The sequence below is a fragment of the Xyrauchen texanus genome, chromosome 17, assembly GCF_025860055.1.
Source record: "Xyrauchen texanus isolate HMW12.3.18 chromosome 17, RBS_HiC_50CHRs, whole genome shotgun sequence".
In the NCBI taxonomy this organism is placed as follows: Eukaryota; Metazoa; Chordata; class Actinopteri; order Cypriniformes; family Catostomidae; genus Xyrauchen; species Xyrauchen texanus.
Window position 1 is genome coordinate 23,862,943 of NC_068292.1, and position 26,563 is coordinate 23,889,505.

The following is a 26,563-nucleotide window of genomic DNA, read 5'->3' on the forward strand; positions in this document are numbered from 1 at the left end:
AAAATACTGCAGACTAGGTTTAATGCATCACACTTCTATGAGATTGTAAATGTGTAACGTGTAAATGTCAGGCGTGCAGAAAGAGAAAGAAAAAAAACAGTACGAGCCCCGTTTTAAATATGCTATAAAAACACAATGTTATTGGAAGTTGTCACCTCTGCCATACAGAGCACCAGTTTTTTATCGTAGCTGGTAGAACTGTTTGGTTTGTCCACTTTTCTCCACACTTCCTAATTAGGCCCACTATTCAACCTAACATTTTCTAGATCAGGCACCTTCAACTGCAAATATCATCCTGTAAACAGATCTCTCCCACAGACACATTGTGATGGTGACAAGCCTGATGGACAGCCAAAAATAAGGTTAGAGGGCAAGACAGAGATGCACCTTACAGCAAATACATTCTACATACAGTATAGGCCTACACAACAATAGATTGTAGTCACATTTAAAAAACAGATGTGGCACAGACTGACCTATACCTTCAATTTTGTTTCTATAACCACTGCATTAATGCTCGTGTTCAGACCAGCTTGGAGTTAATTAAAATTTGGGTCATTTTTCTTTCTTACATTTGCTCTGTTTGCTGTACTGGCCACAATGACCACACTTTTCATAGGTCGAGTCCAACACAAGAGTTATAACTTCTCATGCTTTCTTTAGCTCAACTGTAAAGCACAGTACTAGCAATCCTAGGGATATGGGTTTGATTCCCAGGAAACACATTTACAGTTACATTTATTCATTTAGCAGATACTTTTATCCAAAGCGAATTTCAAATTATGTAAACTGCTGAAAATTAAATGCATACCTTTAATGCAGTAACTTGGGATAAAGTAACTTGGGATAAAAGCATCTTCCAAATGCCTAAATGTACATGTAAATGATACTGTCCAACACTGTATGTTTGATGACCTATGACTCAGTATGTCAATGTGCAGAGACAACTACAAGTAAACCACTAATAAATTACACCCCCAGTGTAAATACTGTTGGATTATCTGAACAGTGCTCTGTTTGAGTATGTCTACCAGACCCATAGTAACATTGGCTCAACCAGTGGTGCAAATCTGAGGCAGGACTGTCTGTTTGTCCAACCTATGCTAGACACACATTTTATCTTTAACACTGTCCACCAGAACAAGTAACATCATATCACCAAGGTAACAAAAATATTAAAAGAATATTCTCACATCTTGATATCAAGTTATGCAAAAGTCAAACTGAAGCTTAAATTAAACTAAAGCTCTTCAGTAGAATTTCATGAATATATTATTTGTGTTGGTGACATTAGGAGTAGGCTGGCAAGAGATATTCAACAACACGCACATAAATAAAAATTAACCTTTATTTAATGCGTGAGAGACAGGTTTGGTAGTTTAACACCTCAATCCAGCACGCTCTGTGTTCAGACAGCACATAGTCATAATTTCAAGTTTTGTACTCTTCTCGGCTTAGCTTTCATCTCCATCACTGCATTATAGATCAGAAACATGGCCTCATTACGGGCAGAGTCACTGAAAACCTGTGGAGAGTCCAATCCTGTCTCTCCTCCCGTGGTCTCCCTTGTCCTTGCATATTGGTTAATGAAAGACTAGTGCTGCTTTTTCCTGAAAGAGCATCCTATTAACAGAGAGAAAGAACAAATCTTTTAGAATTTAAAATGCAGAGTTCTTTGAATTGTAACATAATTGCACAAAGCAGATAGCAAGCTGGGATCCGCTTCATGCACCTACAAAATCTCTTTTCTACAGCAGTAATTTTGTTTTCGTTAAGCCAGAACTGCCACTAATGCCCCCTCCAAAAATATATGCCCAGAGACACCTTATTAGGTACACCTACTAATTCATGTGATTATCTAATCAGCAAATCATGTGGCAGCAATGCATAAAATCATGCATATAGGTGTCAGGAGCTTGTTAATATTCATGATTTTTAGGCCCAAACTTGACAGTAGGGTTGCAACAGTATGAGATTTTCACGGTACGATAACAGTCTCAGAAAATAACAGTTTCACTGTATACGGTATTACACAATTACTATTTTCAGAGAAAACAGAAGTGTTCTTTTTTTTTGTTGAAGCATGTGTAAAAAAAAAAAAAAAGTCTCTCTTTTGAAAATAAAATAAATAGAAAAAATAAGAAAGCTAACAGAATTATAATAATAAACTGAATTATAAACATGATAAAAAAAATAGCATGTAACTATAACATGTTATATAATTAAAGCATGTTAGTTTACATGTTAGCATAGCATGTTATATTAACTACTAAATGAAAAATAACATAGCTGTGTGAGCTTTTAAAGTAATGTCCTATGATTATTAACAGTTAACATATACTGTAGGTGTGCGACAGCACAGCCAGACTGCTCCTGTCAGTAACTTTAACTCAGTGCTCCTCAACTGGTTTTGCTTCAGGATAGAGTTTACATCGGACATCAAGTGTCGACCTGCCATAGATTAAACATAAGCTGTATTTAATGTATCCTGGGTTGCATTTCCTTTTATGTTGCATAGTTTTGTTCATGGTTTTCAAGTACAAGGACATGCATCAAGTGACATTATTTTTGTTGATGTCAAAATCTACAGGAAGTTGTCTCTCCCCCTTTTAAAAATTGAAGAGCATATTTACTTACATGAGCCCATTATTATGCCGTTTGTTTCCTAATTTCAAACATAATTCAATCAGAAAACACATATTACACAGAAGGAAAGGCTCCACGTTACCATGGTTAGGTCAGTGTGCTAGTCTTAAATAATAATAAATATATGTATTTATGAAAAATAAATACTAGCTGAAACATCTTGAGACTTCAACTACAACTGCCACTGTTGATATAAAATGAGGTCTAATAGATTCTACCTTTAGATTATTTCATGTGAAACTATAAGATTGTCAAAATATAACTTTTACTCATGTAAAATCATGAAACAATTTTGTAAAGGTGATGTTGTTTAATGATTTTCTAGATATTTCTAGATTAAAAAATTTTTATTTTTAATATTATATATTCAACATTCTCAGATAACAATTTTTTCTTCTGCAGTATAGCTGCTAAAGAAAATGTACATTGTTTTTAGGAGTTTTAGGTATTTATATTGGAAAACAAGCCAAACAAAACTAAATCAAAAACGTATGTGTGTATAATGGGGCGAAGACTACCCTCTCTCACCTTTCTGTTCACTTCTATAAAAAAAATTAATAAAGCTGTGTATTGCCAATTTTCTTCACGAAAAGAAATGCACAGTGATATATATCAGTGTTTCCCAACCACTGTACCACGGCAAAGATTGTCAGGTGTGCTGTGGAAAATTATCAAATTCCACAAAATAAATAAATGCATGAAAAAAAAAAAAAAAAATATATATATATATATATATATATATATATATATATATATATATATATATATATATATATATATATATATATATATATATATATATATATATATATATATATAATTTTTCAGGGATACAAACTCGTCACCTTTCAGAGAAATTTGCCGTTTCGAAACCACAATCGGTTACGTTTGTGATTGTGAAGAGCAATGATTAATGTGCAAAAGTGACTGATATTTATACGCATTAAGAGTCTTTCACGTGACTCGCGTCAGCACTGCAGAATACATTGAACTCTACGAAGTGACGTCACTTTACACCAAAGTATTTTTTGCACACACGTTTTTGCTTCACCAATAATGTCTTAAGAGCACTAAGCAACATGAAATATTGAAAAACGGTCCAAATTTGTGAAGAGGCATTGAATGTCTGAATTTCTTTTAATTAAATATTACCTTATCGTTTACGAATAACAGAGACCGAAGTTATAGAACAAATTAAAATTCACCAAGAAAACTCTTAGACATAAACTTAACAAGTCCTTTTATTACTTTCTGCTATCAAAGCAACTGCAACCTTTTTTTTCGCTCTCTTCCAAATACATGTTTTCAATGTTTATTGTGCACGCTTTTTTACGTGGCAAACTCGTAAAATTGGCCCTCTTTTTTTGCTTTCTGCAAATCTTGTCACATGGAGGGCAATGCGGCGCTTGACACTGGGTTCAGCCTCCAGAACCAAATTAAAACTGCCACGAGAAGTCATCTGTCAGAGGCAAAGATGCAAAATCTAATGACAATTGTCATTTCAGTCTCCCTTGATGCGTCTACGCACAGGCGAGCACCCAGTTTAAGTCGATGCGGACCAGAAGGAAGATTTTAATTGTTGATTGAGTTCTGTTCAGTTAATTTTTTACGTGTTTTGTTCATATTTAATCTTGTTTTTTTTTTATATTTTGTTACATTGTTCATATGTCGTGTTTTAATGGCCTCCGCTGTCACTGCGGGGAAAAAAAAAACATTCATCTGCTTCGTGTCTCTGTTGTTCATCTGTTCTCTTCATAAATAAATAAATGCCGACTAAATTTGTGATAAAACATTTGAAAATAAAAAATAAATAAAAGCTATTAAATGTCTTATCTTTAAAATATAAAAATTTAAATGACGGGTAATAATAGATTGACAGAATTTTTGCGACCCTGTCCGTCAAAATGACGGAAGATGAGAAAGTCTAACGCAAGCACTGTATGTAATTATTTGTATTTTTTTTTAAAAGTTCATAGCCGAATTTCAAACATTACAAGTAAACACATTACTAAGATGGACAGAATACATGGACAAGTTCTTGAAAAGGAAAAATATTGACGACGGTTAGCCTATGTGGGATAGTGTTGTGCCATACAATTTTTTAGTCGTAAAAAGTGTGCCGTGGCAGAAAAAAGGTTGGAAAACACTGACATATATTATGCTTCAATAAGTCGCAAGCCATCACGTTACAATCTAGCTGCATTATAATCAGCATGTGTGCTCGATGGACAAGTGTACCTGTGACAGTGCATCAGCTGGGTTTCCATCTCCCCCCCTTAGAGACATTCGCCAACTCATAGAAGAGGCCCTGGAGGCACAGATAAATGCCAATTTCTGAGTTTGTAGTTATTTACATGATCTGCTTGCATATTATTTGAACTTTAATAAAGCTATAACACATTAAATATAACTGCATTTAAGATGTAACGCTGGGGTGTTTCCTTTAAAAGACGTATGACATGCAAGTTTTGCTTCAGCGGAGAGGCAACTCCAGCTCCACTAATGGAGAGTTTACACTACACGATTTTTGCTTGCCGACAGTTTTGTGGAGATCGTCGACAAAAGCATCTCCGATATCAGTGAGATATCTAGGATGTTAAATATCTGGACCTGTCTGCAATTCCAAATGAATCGCAGGTGAAATATGTTTTGACTGAATATAACTGCAGCATTGACCTACAGCCAATGAGAGAGAAAGAAACAGGGCACGGGAAGTTTCAGTGGGAGGAGTCCTGATGTACCTGCAACAAAACATGGCTGTGGTATCAAGAAAGTCTCATTGGGCTGAAGAAATTGAGGAAAAATTTGTGGAAAATTGGTTTCCTCTGAACTGTAGCAAAACCGGGTGGAGAAAGAGAAGAGTTGAAGAGAAATTGCTAATTCTCTTGGACAGTCAGGTAAGCAAATAGGTCGATTTTTCAGTAGGAGGTACTTTTTCATACTGCAACCAATAAAATACACATCATATTCTGAAATGCATAACATACGATCATGCATTTGTTTTCGAATCTCGTATCACTTCTCGTGAGTCCAGGCAGAGTCTTCGGGGATTCGTCAATAGGGAAATGTTTTGTAATGTGTTCACCCGTTGCCTATTCGTTGTGTAATTTGAAAACGCTACGACTTCCATGACAAAACAGACAGATGTGTAATATGAATGGTACCACAATCCGACGTCTTTGAAAGTCGTGTAGTGTGCAGGAGGCATAAGGCTACTCTAAATTAGAGTGCTTCTGTATTTACTTATTTTTTATTTTTGCTCTTATACTACATCACCTGAAGCTGTTTGGAAAATTTTGAGTGCATCTGGTCTGTGAGCTGTGTAATTCGAACTGCAGTGCTGCTCTCGCGCATCATCATTAGTGTTTAATGTGATCTCATGTTACATTAAATAAGATCAAACAACTATTTGACAACTAACATTTTTGAAGACAGCCCTAGTACATGGATGGTAGGCCCACTGCAGCCTCAGATATCTGTTATTGGCTGACAGAAGTGGAACCTGACATGGTCTTCTGTTGTTGTAGCCCATCCACCTGAATCAGTGGCTCAGTGGTTGAGGCTCAGGGTTACTGACCAGAAGGTTGGGGGTTCAAGCCCCAGCACCACCAAGATGCCACTGTTGGGCCCTTGAGCAAGGCACTTAACTCCAGGTTGCTCCGGGGGGATTGTCCCTGTAATAAGTGCACTGTAAGTCGCTTTGGATAAAAGCGTCTGCCAAATGCATAAATTTAAATGTAAATGCCTGAAGGTTCGACATTCTGAGATGCTATTCTGCTCACTACAATTGTATAGAGGGGTTATCAGAAGTACCGTAGACTTTGTCAGCTCAAACCAGTCTAGCTATTCTCCGTTGACATCTCTCATCAACAAGCCATTTCCATCCACAGAACTGCCACTCAATGGACTCACTGGCACCATTCGAAGCAATTTCTAGAGACTGTTGTGTGTGAAAATCCCAGGAGATCAGCAGTTACAGAAATACTCAAACCAGCCCGTCTGGCACCAACAATCATGCCACAATCGAAAATCATGATCACCAAATTTTTTCCCATTCTGAAGGTTGATGTGCATATTAACTGGAGCTCCTGACCCATTACCTGCATGATTTTATGCAATGCACCACAGCCACATAATTGACTGATTAGATAAATTGCATGAATAAGTGTACAGGTTCACCTAATAAAGTGGTTGTGATTGTAGGTGCATGACACACCTGAACACATTTTATTAAAATCATTTTTATAAATGACTACTACAATTCTACAAAAACTACAATTCTTTAAAAAATAGAAAATATAAATTTGTATAAATATTTGCAATAGCTGGTGCTATTAAATGCAATAAAAACAATCTGCTACTACTATTATTGCTGCTTTCTTTGGAGCTTTGTGCCAGCAGGGCAGTAAGTTTTTGAGCTTTCCCAATCAGCAAGCTTCAGCTCATGAAGAGAATGAGAACGATCAAGTGGGAAACACTAGAGTGGACTGTATGGGCAGGTTGCCCTGGCGCTGGTACATTTACAAGTGCATGTATGTGTATCTTTGATCTTTCAGCCATATTTCTCCTACACAAAAACATTAATCCATTAGTCATCTTCTGAAGGCCATATTTTAATGAGTGTTTGTGACCACATGACTTGCTCTGACTGCATCTGGGAAGAAAATGCCATTGTGGGATTCTGCCCTGTAAAGCATTGCATGTCCATGTGTATGAAAGATACCTTCTGTGAGGCGTGCCTTTCCTCCAGTGGGCTGGCACAGAACTGTTGAGCATCCCACACACAAGACCACTGTCTGTGCATAACTGAACACTGTAGTGATCTTATAACAGCCTGCAAAGAAAGAAAGAAAGAAAGAAAGAAAGAAAGAGAGAGAGAGAGAAAATATGCTGGTCAGAAAAGATATTCAAGCATACTATAAAGTCAGTGGTTCCCAACCTTTTTTCCAGGGAACCCCTATTTTAACCCTGAACGAACCCCTTTCTGGAATTTTTGGTAAAACCAATAATCCTGTAATAATGTCAGAATGTGTGGAACATCGAAACCCCACCACCAAATATACTGAATTTTGTTGGGAGAGACTGTCTATTCCAGAGAACACAAACTTAGTTGTCTTTGTTCCAAATTGCATATAGACTGCGTTTCATATATGATTTTCCTATTAGCAACATATCCACAAATGTAACACACTCCATTTTAAGTGTTTAAGAAACTCGACTTTAGACTTAGCCTTCAATTTAATCATGAAATCCAAAAAATAAATATTGCTTTGATGCTCTAATATTTTGTGACAGCTGCACATTCAAACGGAGCGACACAACACTCTCTCCAACATAGCATAAAAAAAAAGGTGAATTAATTTCATAAGTTATATTGAAAGAGTACAGTGCAACTTACTGAAATGTGTCATCTTTTGTAATCAGCCAATCTGTTAATGTTGAAAAACACTGATAATACCTTGTGCCAAATAAATAAAAATAAATAAAACCAAATAAATCCTTGTTTTCTTTTTAACACTTATGCTTTTCTGTTCTCCCTGACGCTTTGCCATAGTTGCTTTCGTTTGGCAAGAAAGCCTGTTCTGTTGCTCAGTTATGTACATGGAACATGCAATTTTGCAGCATCTTTAAAAAAAAAAAAAAGAAAGAGGTAGGATATGTTAAAAAAGTATAATTGACTAAGCTGTGTATAGAACATAATTAATGCATAATGGGGCAGTTTTAACTGTCCATGAGGTGGATAGCCTGAGGGGGGAAAAAAAAAAAAACTGTTCTTGTGCCTGACATTTCTGGTGCTCAGAGCTAGGTAGCGTGGGCCAGAAGGCAACGGTTCAAAAAGGTAGTGGGCAGGGTGTGTGAGGTCCTTTTCCTCACTCTGGAAATGTACAGTTCTTGAAGGGAGTTGAAGATGGCTTTTTAAATGATTCAGCATTTAACTTGTGTAATTATTGTCTGCACACCAGAGCAAAATGGGGAAAACACTCACTGTTATCAAGCGCTGAAACTTTACCAGGGGAAAAACAATCTGGAATCATGTGCAAGTCAAATTAAGTCCTCTTTCCAACCTGAATTTCCGAATGTCGATTTGTGACACCAGCACTGAAAAAGCTTGATGCAGCACAACGAATGGTGAAACAATGCAGGTGTGTTGAGATGTGTTAATAAATATTGAAAATCTTTTTAAGTTAATGATGTCTAAAAAAAAAATTGACAGTCCAGCACCACGAATTGTAAAACAATGCAGGTGTGTTGAGATATTTAAATATTAATGTTCTTTTAAACTTAACACAGTCTCTAAAAAAGAAATGCAACTGTCCTGCATGGTACGTTGAAAAAAGTGAGTTGTGGCACAACGATCAAAGACATTCATCCATTGTGTGTTTACATGGTCTCAACGCATGTGTGAGCAGCCCATAACTCGACTACTTGAAAAACTGACCCGAAACTGGCCCAAAGCATGTTGGTTTGTCAGATAATGTCGGAATCAGATCGGGTTGAAGACCTCTAAACGTGGAGAATATCTGAATGATGATTTTGGAATTTGAATAACATGCACATCCTTATTAATAACGCATGATTTTGGATTGGTTCATAATTAAAAAGTACATATAACTGGCTGTGTAAGACATTGCTCCAAATTTTCCTTTCAATTTGAAAAATCCAACCAAATCTGGCAAGCCTCCTGTAGCGTATAAAGGTAAATGTAGTCACATGACACATCATGGGGGCCTCCATGGTGCACCGGCACATAGGCCTCTCAGTTATTAATCCGTCCTTGAATACAGATCAAAACGGAGTCTAAAACATTTTGTGATCGGATCACAAAAAAAGCATATATATGTGATCAAAAACACATATGACCGCATAACATTTGATGTGTAAATGCTAATCTGTCCTGTATGTGTCCTGGCAGCAGCGAATCACCACCCCTCACCTGTCAATCAACCACTATGCTAAAACAAAAGTTTAAACTTTAACGGTTACGAGTGGTTTAAAAAAGGAAATAACAGTCCGATCGAGAGGAAAAAAAAAAAAAAAAAAAAAAAAGAGGAGGAGGATATATACACAAACATGAGAACTTCACAGTTCTTCTTCAGTGTTTCTGATATAAATATGCTGGGAGATTTATGAGAAGCACAAACATCTGCAGCACGGGTCTTTACAGGTAATCCACAACAATAACAGACAATTCTGCTCAAAATGTAGATTTTGTGCTTGGATTCAATTTCAGTTGCATCAGGGAGAAACAGCGTGTTTTTTCACACTTTTTCTCACACAGTCTTTTCTGACTTTGTCGAAGTTTTTTATCATGCAGGAACACACTGACATACTGATTGATGCATGTCGTCATGAAACAGTGTCTAGTCCCTCCCCTCCAAATCCAATCACAAGTGGTCACAGGAGACACGCCCGTACAAAAATCGATAGTTCATGGAAAATTTGCTGCAAATTTGCCACCGATACTTTTCACATGCAAATGAGCTTTGCGGTAAACTTGCGGCAAGTTGTCCATTGTTGCCAAATGTTTGCCAGAGGTTCACCACTAGAGGTGAAGAGCTGCAAACTTCTGGCAAACATTTGTGGCAAAACACTAGCTCATTTACATGTAAAGATAATGAGCAGCAAACTTGTGGCAAATTTGCAGCAAGTTTAGGTTTTTTGTAATTGCATTTAAATGACCCGGTGTAAAAAGAATCTCATCTGACCAGGTTATTGGATCACCCAAGACACATCTTAATACCAGGTGGAAATGTGCTCAATGTTTATTACCACAAAAAATATTTTGACTCATCCCTCCTTTTCTTAAAATAAAAGCAAAAATCGGGGTTGCTCTGAGGCACTTACAATGGATTTTGGAAGGTTTAGAGGTAGAAATGTGAAGCTTATAATTTTATGAAAGCAATTAAAGCTGATGTAACTTTTTCTGTTAAAATACTTTCTCTTCTCCCAGCTTAATATGCAGAGACAACTAGAAGTAATCCATTCATAGATTCATTTTCTAGAAAATTGTAAGCACTGTGTCTCTAAAGCGCTATGAACATTTCTCTGTTTTAAATGACCCACTACCACAACAACGTTACTCAATGGTGTAAGTTGTGTGTAGGCTATGTGCTCCCTTCTGTTTGGTGGTGCAAAAATTACATCAGCTTTAAATTAATTAATCTGTTAAAACTTGTATATTATGAGTTCAAAAGTTGTTTTAGTATTTACGCATCAAGTCCTCATGGCAACAAAGTTGTAATATTGGATATAAAGTCACACAGAAAAGGTAAGATTAGTAAGTGATTTTATCACACTAAAATTATGTTAACATGAATATTGTTTACATCTTGTGGCTATACTGTTGAAACAGTAAGTATTTTAATGTTTACAAATTGTCCCCATCTGCTTCCATTGCAAGTGTCTCACTGTAACCCAGATTTTTGCTCTTTTTTTTTTTTTTAAACAAAAAAGGAGGGACAAGTCCAAATACATTTTTGTGGTAATCAACATTACCACAAATCCTGTCGAATGAGTTTAAAGGGTTAGTTCACCCAAAAATTAAAGTCGTCTCATGATTTATTTACCTTTAAGCCATTCCAGATGTGTATGACTTCATTAGCAAAACCGAAGTCAAGCAGATTTCAGCTCATGCATGTAAATGGGTGCCATCAGGCTACTGGTCCAAAAGATATTTAGGCAGCATAAAAGTAATCCACATGACTAGTAGATAATTTAATGTTTTCTGTAGCAAATCGCTTCCTGCTAGCAGTCGACAATCAGTGACATAAGCATTATGGCGTGTTCACGCAAGAAGTTGGATGTGCACGCTTTGTAAACAAGCAAGGAACGAACATCACATCACGAGAGTTAGTTTACTTCAAACTGAAATACAGTGCTGAGTGGAAGCAAAGATTTCAAGTTAAAAGCATTTGAATTATTTTGATTTGTTTCTTTTATCAACCTATCAGTTTGCTACAAAAAACATTAACTGATGGACTGCAGACTTGTGGATTACTTTTATGCAGCTTAAAAATGTATTTTGGACCGTTAAACAGCCAGCAGCCTGAAATCCGCTTGTAAAAATCTTCAATTCGGTTCTGCTGAAGATGGACAGTCAATTCACATCTGGGATGGCTTAAAGGCAAGTAAATCATGAGAAATTTTTCATTTTTGGGTGAACTAACTATTTAACTTGTATTGAACCTGGAATATTCTTTTAATTGCGTTGCACACTGCCTGCCTCCCTTACACACACACAAACAATCAAACACTGTATTATCTTAGACATATTTTCAATAGTCCACTTTAATTCAGTGGCACTTGCAACATAGGATGACATAATGCCTTTTGACAATACTGTTTGTTTAAACTCAACATGTACTCTGCAAATATGATTACCTGGGCATTTGACGTCCATAAAATAGGAGTTGGGACACTGTACGAGACGCTTCTTCTTGTGTCTTCTCTTCTCCTCCTCTGGCGTTGGGTGCAGCAAGTCCTTTGCGAGCTGAAAGTTAGATAGATTAAAAGTCAGTCACCTCAATTAACTAGAGCAGCAAGTCCCAGCCAAGTAAAATCTAGAACACAGCCCTTTAACGTAATTTCAGCACAGGTAAAAAAAAAAAAATGTATAGAATACGGACACTTGTATGAACGTAATGACGTGTGTTTACTGATTAGCTTTCCAAGATCGATCGTTGCATAGGCCTGATGCTTCAGCTGATCAGCTGCTTGTCAATCAATGCACAACAGTGCCACTACAAAGAGTGGAAAACTTTTCATCTAAACAGTCATATAAGGGATATAAGACGAATATTAATTATATATATATATATATATATATATATATATATATATATATATATATATATATATATATATATATTATTATTAATACACCATGAATCACTACTATTACTAGTTCTATACATCACATCGTGATTGTGCTTCACGAGGCGCGTGTATATCTCCATGTGATTTACGCATAAGCACGCAGCCATCTTGTCGCTACCACACACATCATGCGCATCGTTCCCTTCAACAAAATGTTTAGCTCAAAAAGGAATTAAGCTGTCAAGGCCGGTGCGATCATATAGACTAAACCTCCCCTGTTCAATCGATGCGATGTCATCTACAAACCAGGCGTGATTACGTTTTAAACGGAGTTTATTGTGAAAGCACGCACTTACAGGCATAGTGGCGAGTGGAGCGACAGCCGAAAAGGGGTTGCTAGCGGAAATACATGGCGTATATGAACGGGGCTTATGAGCAGGGGCAGGAAATACTTTAATATCGTTTTATAAAAGCTTTTATAGAAGATTTCTGTACTAGGGTTGTGTACAAATATTCAGAGGCTGCTTGATAGACATTCATACAATGCATATTAATACTTAGTAAAAGCTACACAAGCAATGTTGTAAATGTATAGGCTACAAAATATGTGTGTAGGTGTTTATTCAACTTGGGGCTTTTTTAGCACAATTAATCTCTATAAAATCTCTTTAAACATTTTCACACTCTCACTAGTTAATTACATTTATCTACAATGTATGTAGGCCTACACATCACTATTGATGACCAGTGGTTTAAACACTTAAAATAAAAGCTTTAAATACAACAAATCAATCGAAAATGCACCCCTGGATGACTTCTCTAATGAGTTTGTATCCCTGTTTATGACATTTATTTTTTTAATTACTGAAAATTCCCAACAAAGTGTCCAAGAATTTGGTTTTGAAAGTGATTATGAAAATTACACTTTTTATTTATAGGCCTATATAAAATTCCTGTCACTTCTGTATTGCTAAACTAAGGCTAATTTCATAAAAAAACTATTTGTAGGCTATTCTTAATACAATTACATATATTTGCACAATTTCAGCTTGATTGAAAATTATGCCCAATAAAATTATTACAAGTGTTATTAACATTGATTTTTCTTTGTTTTCTTCCAACATGGCTCGTATTTTAGCTAAAGCATTACATTGGAATCTGTAAATTTGAATATAAACCAACTCATTGGACTTGAAATTGCCTGAACGTTTAAACAACGTTTAATTAAAAGCAACCGCAGAATAGGTTAGTCTTGTGCGCAAATGGCGCTCCCTGTTGACGTATTATCATACCAGTCCTAGGCACTGCTTTATTAAACCTCTCCCTCCTTCGACGTCAGCTTTTGGGAACTCGGGCAAGGGAAAGTTAAGAAAAAAAAAGTCTCTGTTGTCTATGTATGGATGAATACTGAACAGCTCGCGTACATAAGAAAAGTAGCGCAGTCTAGTCCGAAATGGCGAATGCGTGGCATCCACACTGAAAACCGGGAGCAGACGCTTTTAAAGAGACCGAGCAAACTTTTTTCCGTTTGGTTTCATGGAATTTTTTTCGCCTCTTATCCCGACTGACAGAGCGAGACAGGAAAGCGAAAAGGAGTTTACCAGTGACCGTTTTCCAGGGAAAGAAAATCAATGAAGTGCGTGAACGAGGACATTTTTCAGTCGGCTGGATTTTAAAGCGCAACTGTGGGTGTGCTACCTAACGAGAAGTGTTTTAAAACTTGCTGAAATGTCTACAATGGCTAAGAAATACGACTTCCTCTTTAAATTACTGCTTATTGGTGATAGTGGTGTTGGCAAGACATGTTTGATCATCCGTTTTGCGGAGGATAATTTTAATTCAACGTACATATCAACTATTGGTAAGTGTTTAATAAATGTGCAAAGTAAACTTATCTACATTTGATATGATTTCCAATATTATTTGGTTTAACTTCACAACGATTATGATAAAATGTTTTGCCCTGGTGCCAGGTTCCTAGTAAAACAAGTGTTCCTGTCGGGACGTTTGTTCATGTCAGTACTAGTCCTAATGTAATTTCAATCCAGCCTGCTCCAGTACAACACATTCTGTCCTGTGAATCATCCTGCACTCTTCTATGTATCCGCCCTAATTGCATTTCCGGTGAAGTCTGTTCTCCCTTCCCCTTAGGTTAGTGTCAAAGTCTGTTACCCCCCTATGTTTCCCCTTTGTCGAAGTCCGTTCCCCCTATGTTTAATGTTTAACGGCTTTACAGGGAGCACTATCCGGGGAAACATATGGGGTTGTGTCAAAGTCTGTTCCCCCTATGTTTCACCTTTTTCAAAGTCTGTTTGAAAAGTCACAGACTTCGACAAAGGGGAAACATAGGGGGAACAGACTTCGACAAAGGGGAAACATAGGGGGAACAGACTTCGACAAAGGGGAAACATAAGGGAAACCGACTTCGACAAAGGGGAAACATAGGGGGAACAGACTTCGACAAAGGGGAAACATAAGGGAAACAGACTTCGACAAAGGGGAAACAGACTTCGACAAAGGGGAAACAGACTTCGAAACAGGGGAAACCGACTTCGACAAAGGGGAAACAAAAAGGAAACTGACTTCGACACAACACCGGCCCTCTCCCTCTTCTTTTGCCTGCCCCCTCTCTTCTATCTATTTTTTTAAAATCTCCTACACAATTCATTTCAGCATCAGATGGAGGCCATCCTCCCTGGCATTTAGTGCATTCACCCAAATCTTCAAAAGACCCCCTACCTCCCTCCCTCACTATAGCTTTCTCCTATTCTTCCACAGGAAATAATGATAAATAAATACTGGAACAAATAGAAGGGCCATTGTATCTTATTATGCCGCTTTCCTGCATTTTTGAATGTAGCTGTAATATTAAGTTCCATTTTTATTTCCAGAACTGCAATGTTTGTGCCTCTTGGGGATTAAACAGTTCATCCATCTTTTCTGTCCCTCCTCCTCCTTTGTCTATCTTTTTTCCTCCACTCTCTCTGATTGTTTTTCTTTTTCCAACTAGGTATTGACTTCAAAGTAAAGACCATAGAGGTTGAGGGGAAGAAAGTCAAACTGCAAGTCTGGTAAAATATTAACTGTATTAAGTTCAATGTTTTCAAATTAGTTCAATGTTACTTTTGATTAATCAGAGCAATGAGACGTCTCTGCAGCAGTTATTGGATGGTCCCAACAATTTCAACTGAAATTCTTTACAGATGTAGAGAGTGTCTGTATAAATAAATCTCTCTGTTTTCTGTACACAAGATACTGATGATGTCTTTAGCATCTATTTCGGTTTGACAGTGCACTGTCAAAACTGTAAGCTCAGGGCAAATATGCCAAATGTGGAGTCCAGTTGAGTTTAACACAGTCAGGCTTTAAAGGCTTACTGCAAACTCAATAGACTCATTTATGTCCAGCGAGAGTGGCAGCTGGAAGTACATAGTCCAATTGCTATATCAAATGACATACATATAACATGCCAAGTCAATTTTTGTTCCATAAGTCACCTGATTGTTTTAAATGGTTTACATTTCTGTTTTTATTTGCTAGGGACACAGCAGGACAGGAGAGGTTTAAGACCATCACTACTGCTTATTATAGAGGAGCCATGGTGAGACACAAACATTAATACACACTACATTCTTGAAGATCTTCTTATCCTTGCTATAGCTTTGCATCCATATCATAGTTTTATGACAGCTCAAAATAATTCATACAAAATGGTGAAATCATAAGCTCTCATAAGAATTGGTCTATAAAAATTGTTACAAATTTTATTCCCATAGAGGCCATCCAATCAACAGACAAAATAAAAATTCAGGCAGCCTCAAATCCAACACTTTAATAAAGAAAACCTTCTGTTTGTGCAATACAAAGTGCTGATTTATGTAAGTAACCTTTAAGACACATCCCTCCTCTTGTTCCAAACCCTGATTTTTTCTTTCTTCCATGGTACACATGTTATTTTCCTATTAAAATCATGGTTGGGTTTAGGGTTTGGGTAAGGGGTTAAACTTTGGGATTGGGGTCAAACCAAAGTCCTATTCGAGGCAAGTCGGTCCACTTGGCAGCCATCTTTGGAATGCTCTTGATCAGGCTGGGCAGCTATTTTTCATTATGTAAACAAGCAGCAATCAAGTACAGCTCATGTCTACTTGAATGAGGAAAGACTGAAATCTCCAAGACAGCAAGTCAAGATTATGCTCAAAAAGATAAGGCTACTCTAAAAGATAATGCTCAAAATCAAAAGTAACAGTCAGTATCTGGTGTGGCCACCAGCTGCACTAAGTAATTCAGTGCATCTCCTCCTCATGGACTGCACCAGATTTGCCAGTTCTTGCTGTGAGATGTTACCCCAATCTTCCACATAGTCACTTGCAAATTCTTGGACATTTCTGGGGGGAATGACCCTAGCCCTCACCCTCCGATCCAACAGGTCCCAGACATGCTCAATGGCATTAAGATCCGGGCTCTTTGCTGGTCATGGCAGAACACTGACATTCCTGTTTTGCAGGAAATTATGCATGGAACAAGCAGTATAGTTGGTGGCATTGTCATGCTGGAGGGTCATGTCAGGATGAGCCTGCAGGAAGGATACTACATGAGGGAGGAGGGTGTCTTCCCTGTAATGCACAGCATTGAGATTGCCTGCAATTACAACAAGCTCAGTCCGATGATGCTGTGACACTGCCCCAGATCATGACAGACCCTCCACCTCCAAATCGATCCCACTCCAGAGTACAGGCCTCGGTGTAACGCTCATTCCTTCGACGATAAACACGAGTCCGACCATCACCCCTGGTGAGACAAAACCGTGACTCGTCAGTGAAGAGCACTTTTTGCCAGCCCTGTGCCCAGGTGACATTGGTGACATTGTTGCCAGTGATGTCTGCTAAGGACCTGCCTTACAACAGGAATACAAACTCTCAGTCCATCCTCTCTCAGCCTATTGCGGACAATCTGAGCACTGATGGAGGGATTGTGCATACCTGGTGTAACTCGGGCAGTTGTTGTTGCCATCCTGTACCTGTCCCGCAGGTGTGATATTCGGATGTACCAATCCTGTGCAGGTGTTGTTACACGTGGTCTGCCACTGCAAGAATGATCAGCTGTACTTCCAGTCTCCCTGTAGCACTGTCTTAGGCGTCTCACAATACAGACATTGCAATTTACTACCCTGGCCACATCTGCAGTCCTCATGCCTCCATGCAGCATGCCTAAGGCACGTTCACGCAGGTAAGGAGGGACACTGGGCATAATTCTTTTGGTGTTTTTCAGAGTCAGTAGAAAGGGCTCTTTAGTGTCCTAAGTTTTTATAACTGTCACCTTATTTGCCTACCGTCTGTAAGCTGTTTGTGTCTTAACGACCGTTCCACAGGTGCATGTTCATTAATTGTTTATGGTTCATTGAACAAGCATTGAAAAAATTGTTTAAACCCTTTACAATAAAGATCTGTAAAGTAATTTGGACTTCTACAAAATTATGTTAAAATACAGTGTCCTGAAAAAGGGATGTTTCTTTTTTTTTGCTGAGTTTGTATCAGCAGTAAAATCTGACAACAGCGGTATCATATATTGTGCTTCTTTAGCTCAGATCACACTAAAAAAAAAACTCTATTTTCCTAATTTTTCTCGCTAATGCTTATGCATGTTCTTGAGTTGATTGACAGGCAATGTCTGTATCTTAACTCTGATTGGCTCATTTACCTGTAAGGCGGGACTTGTACATCCATCATCCATTCCAATTTCTCTAATGTTTTTAAAAGTGGTCTGTCGCTACTAAATAGTCTCTGGTTAAAGGTGCATTAAGTAAGTTTTTGCTAATTAAAAAAATATATTTTACACACAAATACTTAAATAGCATTTTTTGAAATATGTTGAAAATTATGTAAATTGTCAATAGATGAAGACTCCAGTCATATCAGAAACCTTTAGTTTAATTTGACATCAGAATGAGTTTTAATGCAAAGTGTGCTTACACATACATTTGAAGTCAGAAGTTTACATACAACTTAGCCAAATACATTTGAACTCAGTTTTTCACAATTCCTGAGAGAATTATTTATTTCAGCTATTATTTTTTTCATAACATTCCCAGTGGGTCAGAAGTTTACATAAACTTTGTTAGTATTTGGTAGCATTGCCTTAAAATTGTTTAACTTGGGTCAAACATTTCGGGTAGCCTTCCACAAGCTTCTTATAACAAGTTGCTGGAATTGTTGCCCATTCCTCAAGACAGAACTGGTGTAACTGAGTCAGGTTTGTAGGCCTCCTAGCTCGCACACGCTTTTGCAGTTCTGCCCACACATTTTCTTTCGGATTGTGGTCAGGGCTTTGTGAAGGCCACTCCAGTACCTTGACTTTGTTGTCCTTTTTTTGGTTGATATTTTGGAGGTATTCTTGGGATCATTGTCCATTTGCAACCAAGCTTTAACTTCCTGGCTGATGTCTTGAGATGTTGCTTCAATTTATCCACATAATTTTCCTTCCTCATGATGCCATCTATTTTGTGAAGTGATCAATTTTGTGAACAACATGATGCTGCCACCCCTATGCTTCATGGTTGGGATGGCCTCAAATACACTCCAATCTATGCAGTCAAAGCAGGCTTTTAGTTGCAGCTTTATTTCATTGGTCAATATCTTTACAGTCTTTACTACAGGTTTAGCTGAAGTTAGTTTCTGCCTGTAGGTTGAAAGAAGATGAACCAGACAGTGATTGGAGATTCCCAAAGTTGCTGTAGGGACAGAGCGATATGCATCCTTTATTGATGTGTAGGAATAATCCAATGTATTTCTGTCTCTGGTGGGGCATGTGATGTACTGTCTGTATTTTGGCAGTTCGCAGGTGAGGTTAGCTTTATTAAAATCTTGTAGAATCATCAATTACATGGATCGGGTCGCCCCCTCATGGGCGCTGCCATGTTGACAGCGCATGACAACTTTGTCATGCAGCTGACTGAGTTACTGCCAAAACTAAGAATAATAACAGGTTTACGTTATAATGCACTTTAAGCCAAGGCAAAAAAAATGCATGTGTTACAAACAACAACAGAGCCCAAATCAACAGTATAGTCCAGAATAATAGTATGGTATTGATAAAGACGAATGTAATCCCCAGACTGTCCGAACACAATGAGTGCTAATGGAAAGATAAAATGTCCAAACAAGAGGTGCCTGCTGAAGCCATGAAACAAACCACTTCTAATTGCAACTCTCACAGTTAAGCGGCGCAACATCGATCGGTGATCTGCTGGGGCAGAGAGCTCGCAAGGTGCGACTGCACAGTCACAAACTCCACCCTATTCTGGATACAGGATGGGGAGCACCAGCTCATTTGCATTTAAAGACACACACACAAAAAACACTCATTTTTATTCCCACCCAAAAATTGGCATTTTAAACATGGTATAATAAATGATCTGTAGTGTATTTTGAGCTGAAAATTTAGACACATTCTGGGGACACCAAAGATTTCAATTACATCTTGTGAAAAGGAGCATAATAGGTGCCCTTCAAACTTAGGAAAATCTTAATAATATTGTTCGTTGATTTGTTTATTTTTCTGTATTGTATTGGCATTTCACAAAAACAAAAGGTATGGCTTATTTTTCCATGACCATACCATATTGACATATCAGTTACCAAAAAAGCATATTAGATATATAGGTAATAGAAAATATTTGCAAAAAGCTGTCACCATACTTTTAAGGATGCATGGACACACAGATAACAGCAATACATACACCCCTAGGCTATTTAAAGATGGTGTATGCAATTTCAACTCAACTTATTAAATGGATTTAGTTTCCAAAAACAGGTAAAGAACTTCTCTACCCACAATCCTGAAGGGATCCAATAAGATTATGATGAAAACAGAGCTCCCACTATACCATAAATCATTGCTATTGAAAGACCTTTCCTGCCGATGTCATTTTCAGATTTACTTTTAAATTTCTATAAATAATCATCTTTAATGAGCATCTTAATGAGGCATATGTTTCCCTGGTTTTGTCTCCGTCGATAGTCGATTTTTTTACAAGCTAACTCGTATGATTTCTTGCGATCTTGACATTTTGTATTATTATTACAACGCGCCATGAGAACAGGATGAACATCTTCACTAAACATCATAAATTGTCCTTATTGTAAATCTTGGTTTAATTTTATATTTAATGAAAAATAGCAAATTTACATATGTCTTTAAAGATGATTTGTGTTGGCAATCTTTTTCAGGGCATCATCCTTGTGTATGACATTACTGATGAAAAATCATTTGAGAATATTCAGAACTGGATGAAGAGCATCAAAGAAGTAAGCAAGAAAGAGAATTCATAATAATTTATCTGACATCATAGGTTATACCTGGATCTGTTTTTTTCTAAATTTAAGGTACAAAATGAAAAACTTCTTTGCTGTTCTTAAATTAACCAATGTTTACTTTTTTAAAAAGAAAAAGTGGGTGGAACCTTTAGCATGCCTCTGTATGACATATTGTATCCCTGCTTAGTTAAAGGGATAGTTTTTCATAATGAAAAATCTCATCATTTACTCACCATCATGTCATCCCAGATACTGTATGTACAGTGAGGAAAATAAGTATTTGAACACCCTGCTATTTTGCAAGTTCTCCCACTTGGAAATCATGGAGGAGTCTGAAATTGTCATCGTAGGTGCATGTCCACTGTGAGAGACATAATCTAAAAAAAAAAATCCAGAAATCACAATATATGATTTTTTAACTATTTATTTGTATGATACAGCTGCAAATAAGTATTTGAACACCTGTCTATCAGCTAGAATTCTGACCCTCAAAGACCTGTTAGTCTGCCTTTAAAATGTCCACCTCCACTCCATTTATTATCCTAAATTAGATGCACCTGTTTGAGGTCGTTAGCTGCATAAAGACACCTGTCCACCCCATACAATCAGTAAGAATCCAACTACTAACATGGCCAAGACCAAAGAGCTGTCCAAAGACACTAGAGACAAAATTGTACACCTCCACAAGGCTGGAAAGTGCTACTGGGAAATTGCCAAGCAGCTTGGTGAAAAAAGGTCCACTGTTGGAGCAATCATTAGAAAATGGAAGAAGCTAAACATGACTGTCAGTCTCCCTCGGACTGGGGCTCCATGCAAGATCTCACCTCGTGGGGTCTCAATGATCCTAAGAAAGGTGAGAAATCAGCCCAGAACTACACGGGAGGAGCTGGTCAATGACCTGAAAAGAGCTGGGACCACCGTTTCCAAGGTTACTGTTGGTAATACACTAAGACATCATGGTTTGAAATCATGCATGGCACGGAAGGTTCCCCTGCTTAAACCAGCACATGTCAAGATCCCGTCTTAAGTTTGCCAATGACCATTTGGATGATCCAGAGGAGTCATGGGAGAAAGTCATGTGGTCAGATGAGACCAAAATAGAACTTTTTGGTCATAATTCCACTAACCGTGTTTGGAGGAAGAAGAATGATGAGTACCATTCCAAGAACACCATCCCTACTGTGAAGCATGGGGGTGGTAGCATCATGCTTTGGGGTGTTTTTCTGCACATGGGACAGGGCTGACTGCACTGTATTAAGGAGAGGATGACCGGGGCCATGTATTGCGAGATTTTGGGGAACAACCTCCTTCCCTCAGTTAGAGCATTGAAGATGGGTCGAGGCTGGGTCTTCCAACATGACAATGACCCGAAGCACACAGCCAGGATGACCAAGGAGTGGCTCTGTAAGAAGCATATCAAGGTTCTGGCGTGGCCTAGCCAGTCTCCAGACCTAAACCCAATAGAGAATCTTTGGAGGGAGCTCAAACTCCATGTTTCTCAGCGACAGCCCAGAAACCTGACTGATCTAGAGAAGATCTGTGTGGAGGAGTGGGCCAAAATCCCTCCTGCAGTGTGTGCAAACCTGGTGAAAAACTACAGGAAACGTTTGACCTCTGTAATTGCAAACAAAGGCTACTGTACCAAATATTATCATTGATTTTCTCAGGTGTTCAAATACTTATTTGCAGCCGAATCATACAAATAAATAGTTAAAAAATCATACATTGTGATTTCTGGATTTTTTTTTTTAGATTATGTCTCTCACAGTGGACATGCACCTACAATGACAATTTCAGACCCCTCCATGATTTCTAAGTGGGAGAACTTGCAAAATAGCAGGGTGTTCAAATACTTATTTTCCTCACTGTATGTCTTTCTTTCTTCTGCTGAACACAAAATAAGATTTTTAGAAGAATATTTCATCTCTGTAGGTTCTGTGAATGCAGAAAGCACATATAGACAGCTTAAAAGTAATCAGAAAGACTCCAGGTGTTAAATCAATATCTTCAAGAAAAGACTTTAATATTGATCTGTGTCTCACCCACACTTATATCGCTTTTGAAGATATAGATATAACCACTAGAGTCTTGTGGATTTCTTTTATGCTGCCTGTATGTGCTTTTTGGAACTTATGTTCACTTGCATTGAATGGACCTACAGATCTGAAATATTCTTCCTCAAAACGTTGTGTTCTGCAGAAGAAAGTAAGTCACACAATAAAGGTGGCCTAAGTGCGAGTAAATGATGAGAACATTTTAATTTTAGGGTGAACCACACTTTAACTTGACTTATTTGTTAGGGCATACAGACTTGATAAAAGCTAACAATGTGGTCATCATAGGTGCTGCACCTTAGGTTTTGATTTCAAAGGTTTAGAAGATATTCATAATATATAATCTAATGCTGTCTGGCAACCTGCATGAAAAACCCATAAAGTGAAACAAGCTTTTGTAAATGGGAGTTTCAGTTGTTCTTAAGATGCTATAGAAAGCCGATCATCCACAGGTTACCATGACAGAGACTCAATGTAAATACAGACAGGGCCTTTTTTATAAAAACAAAAACAAGGTTCAGTTATGGAGAAAATGAGGAAGTGAGAGCATCACTATGTCCTGTGTTACCCAGAATGCATCGTCTGGTGTAAGTCGAATGTTACTTGGCAACAAGTGTGACATCGAGACTAAAAGGAAGGTGTCAAAGGAGGTTGGTGAGAAGGTGAGCTCTATCATACAATCATACATACCAAATTAGATTTGCAAATAATTTGTGCAATCAGTGTTAAATCTGATCATTCATATTTTAAATTTCAGTCAATACTAACATAACAAATACAAATTAAATGTGATTTTATTTTTGTCTAGTTACTTGAATAACATCCTAAAAAAATGTTGACACTGGTTTTATTAATAATGAATGAGATTTAAATACATTTTTAAATATCCTTTTATAACAAAATTGTTTTGCTTTCCTTATAGCTTGCAAAGGAACATGATATTCGATTCTTTGAGACTAGTGCAAAATCGAGCATCAACGTTGATGAGGTACAGACTGATAGATCCAAGAAATGTCACACTCCAAATAAGTTAGTTTAATTCAGCTCACTGTTTATAAATTTGTAGGTTTGTTGTTCCCTGTTAAAGAGGTCATGACATGAGGAACTGTACACAGTACTGTAAGTTTCAGAACTCAAAACTTCCTCCTCACTGCAAAAAGAGCATTTGTTGAAACTAAGCAGCCAAAACGTCTCGTTATCAACTTCTTCCACATTGTGAAGTCACACTGTGGTAAACATTTGCATCTGATCACCTCCACAACAACACATCACACCTACTTTACCTTATCACTTCGGTAGCTCCGCCCAGTTGTGGTGAGCAGTGAGATCAGGTCAGTCAAGAGCAGAGAGCCAATCAGAACTGTCGGCCTTTACTGTCTTTTTTTTTTTTTGTGCAAAATGCGTTTATTACATAGAATTACATGCATGTCCTGACCCCTTTAATTTCTCATCGAGTAAACAAGGTGACAAAAATAGAATATGTAGGTAATCTTATGTGAGTGTTGAGCTTAAGGCAGACATATTGTGGTTTATCACCCGCTTTAAGATTCCACTAAGGGAGGCAACAGTGAGACGTACGTCATCATTAAAGATTTCTTAAACTCTAGTCTTTGCACTCTAACCAGGAGGTGTTTTTAAATCAACAAATTACACACAGCACCTTTAGTGAATATGTTCCTTTTACAATTTTACATATTTTATCTATATTTATGGCATGATTTGCTTCTATCTTTCTCTCTTTTTTTAGTCTTTTGCCTCTTTTGCTCGTGACATTTTGCTGAAGTCAAATAAGAAACTGGTGAGTTTCCAGTCTGCATGTTTATATATATATAATTAATTGTAGTTGTGTGTGCATGTTCATACAGATACACAAACAATAATTCTGCTATGAGGTATTCAGTAATTCATATTCATTGCTTAATTTTTGTAGATTATTTTTTGTCTAATGTGACATGATTTTAAAGATTCCTAAGTCACCAAAAACTGTCACAAACTTACAAGTGTATTTGATTTCATACCGTATATTTCTGTTTCGCAGGGTCCTACAGGTCGAGAAGTTAAACTTAACAGCACAGAGAAAAAGTCATCCAAATGTCTTCTCCTTTAAACACCATCATCAAAAGGGCAGACTCACCACACACACTCTCTCACACACACACACACACACACACACACACACACACACACACACGTAGCACTGCGGTGTTAATGCCAGAGAGTAATTTGCAAAGTGAACATGGAATGCTAATAGAAAGTGGTTTTAAAGAATGATTGAAATTGCAGAGTGAAACAAAATACTTGACAAAGGTATGAAACAAAAATATAACTTTTTTTTTATTTCTTGGTAGTTTGCACTACAAAACAATAACAGTTCAGTTGACTATGGTACAGTAGAGACAAAGTTGGTTTTCTTGCTCAGTGTTTTTCTCAATTCAGCATTATTTCAAGTGTAGACCTTCTTGAAATACACAAAAATCTGCCCTTGTAGTCAAAATGGAATAGAGTACCAATGTATCTCCATGCATAGTTACAGGTGGAAAAATATTGCCAATTTGATGTCCAGTCAGCACTTTTGAATTATTTCAAAATGGCTGACAAGTAGTTTGAATGTTTGCTGCTAAAAAAAGGTGCATAACATACCTTTCGAAAGACTTTGACCTCTAATTTTAGGATGTTAATTGGGAGGTATGAGAAAATAATTAATTGATTATGGATTGCAATATTCACTTTGTGTTTCCACAGAAATATTATGGTCAGATATAATCTACAGAGTTTTGGTTTTGCATCATAAAAGTTGTATTTTTTTCCCCCTTTTATTCCCTCTTTTTTTATGCTTTGCAACAGAATATTTTTTATCTGAACTTGTATTTTGAACTCCTTTTAATAAAGTAAATAATTTTCACATTGCATTCTTTTCTAGTAAATTTGCATTAGATTTATATAATTTTTTTAACATTTCGTCAGATTTTATTCTACGTTTATGCGGTTTATTTTGATTATTAGTTTATTTTGATCTATTAGAATTTTAATATGTGTATATAATGTATATACAGTAAGAGAGAGATTTTGTTTTTATGATTTTTTGTATTTGGGGATTTTTTTTGTATTTTTTCATATAAGCTGTGATTGTACAATAGAGAAGAGTATAATGTTTTGACATTTTGTGTAGCTTATTTTGGTCTTTAGCACTTCTTTAAGTTACATACATTTTCTGCCTTTTTCAACCAGTAATCACATACTATAAAAGAATACTTCACTCATTCACCTTAATTTACAACACGGTAGGAAGCAGCGGCTGCATTTCTGGCGAATGTGAGAAAGTTCTACTTCAGCAGAATTATGTTCCAGTGTCAGATAATTTTCAAACGTCAGCATTTATAGTAACAAAGTAAATCATTCACTTGTTGCTCTGTGTTATTGAAGAGATGGTAATAAAATCTGCTCCATTTTTTCTGAGATTGTGACGATGCAGTCTTTCTTTCCTCCATGTAATCCTCCGTTCAAATGTACTTGCATAACCTCCGATGATGCCTTTATTTATTTATTTCCAAAGGTGATGTTTTATAAGCCATTCTGAATTTATTTGCCTGTCTGTTTACTATACACTGGAGAGTAAAATGCATTTATTAGTTTGCCAAGATGAAACAAGATGGAGTTTTAGTGCAAAGAAAGTTGAAGCAGCTTTTTCCTGCCATCTTTTTTTCTCTCTGCTGGTTGTGTAAAGTTTGTGGAGGC

General features: G+C 37.2%; 2 protein-coding genes across 3 annotated transcripts; one reads left to right on the top strand and one right to left on the bottom strand.

Annotated features, from left to right (window-relative positions):
* Positions 1-1,330: 1,330 nt before the first annotated feature.
* LOC127657463 (40S ribosomal protein S27-like) lies at positions 1,331-12,868 on the bottom strand. Of its 2 annotated transcripts, XR_007972291.1 has the most exons (5): positions 12,819-12,868; positions 12,028-12,136; positions 7,370-7,480; positions 4,885-4,954; positions 1,331-1,623 (listed from the first exon to the last, which is right to left on the bottom strand). XR_007972291.1 is itself a non-coding variant. In XM_052146224.1 (4 exons), exons 1-4 carry the CDS (start codon positions 12,822-12,824, stop codon positions 1,595-1,597), a joined length of 255 nt encoding a protein of 84 aa, XP_052002184.1. In that variant the 5' UTR covers positions 12,825-12,868; the 3' UTR covers positions 1,331-1,594. The 2 variants fall into 2 exon arrangements, 1 of the variants encoding a protein (XP_052002184.1); XM_052146224.1 differs by lacking the exon at positions 4,885-4,954.
* A 901-nt stretch (positions 12,869-13,769) lies between these two features.
* Positions 13,770-26,284, top strand: LOC127658323 (ras-related protein Rab-13-like). The gene is made up of 8 exons (XM_052147555.1): positions 13,770-14,323; positions 15,473-15,533; positions 16,003-16,063; positions 20,688-20,765; positions 23,401-23,490; positions 23,751-23,816; positions 24,576-24,626; positions 24,867-26,284. Exons 1-8 carry the CDS (start codon positions 14,191-14,193, stop codon positions 24,933-24,935), a joined length of 609 nt encoding a protein of 202 aa, XP_052003515.1. The 5' UTR covers positions 13,770-14,190; the 3' UTR covers positions 24,936-26,284.
* Positions 26,285-26,563: the final 279 nt, after the last annotated feature.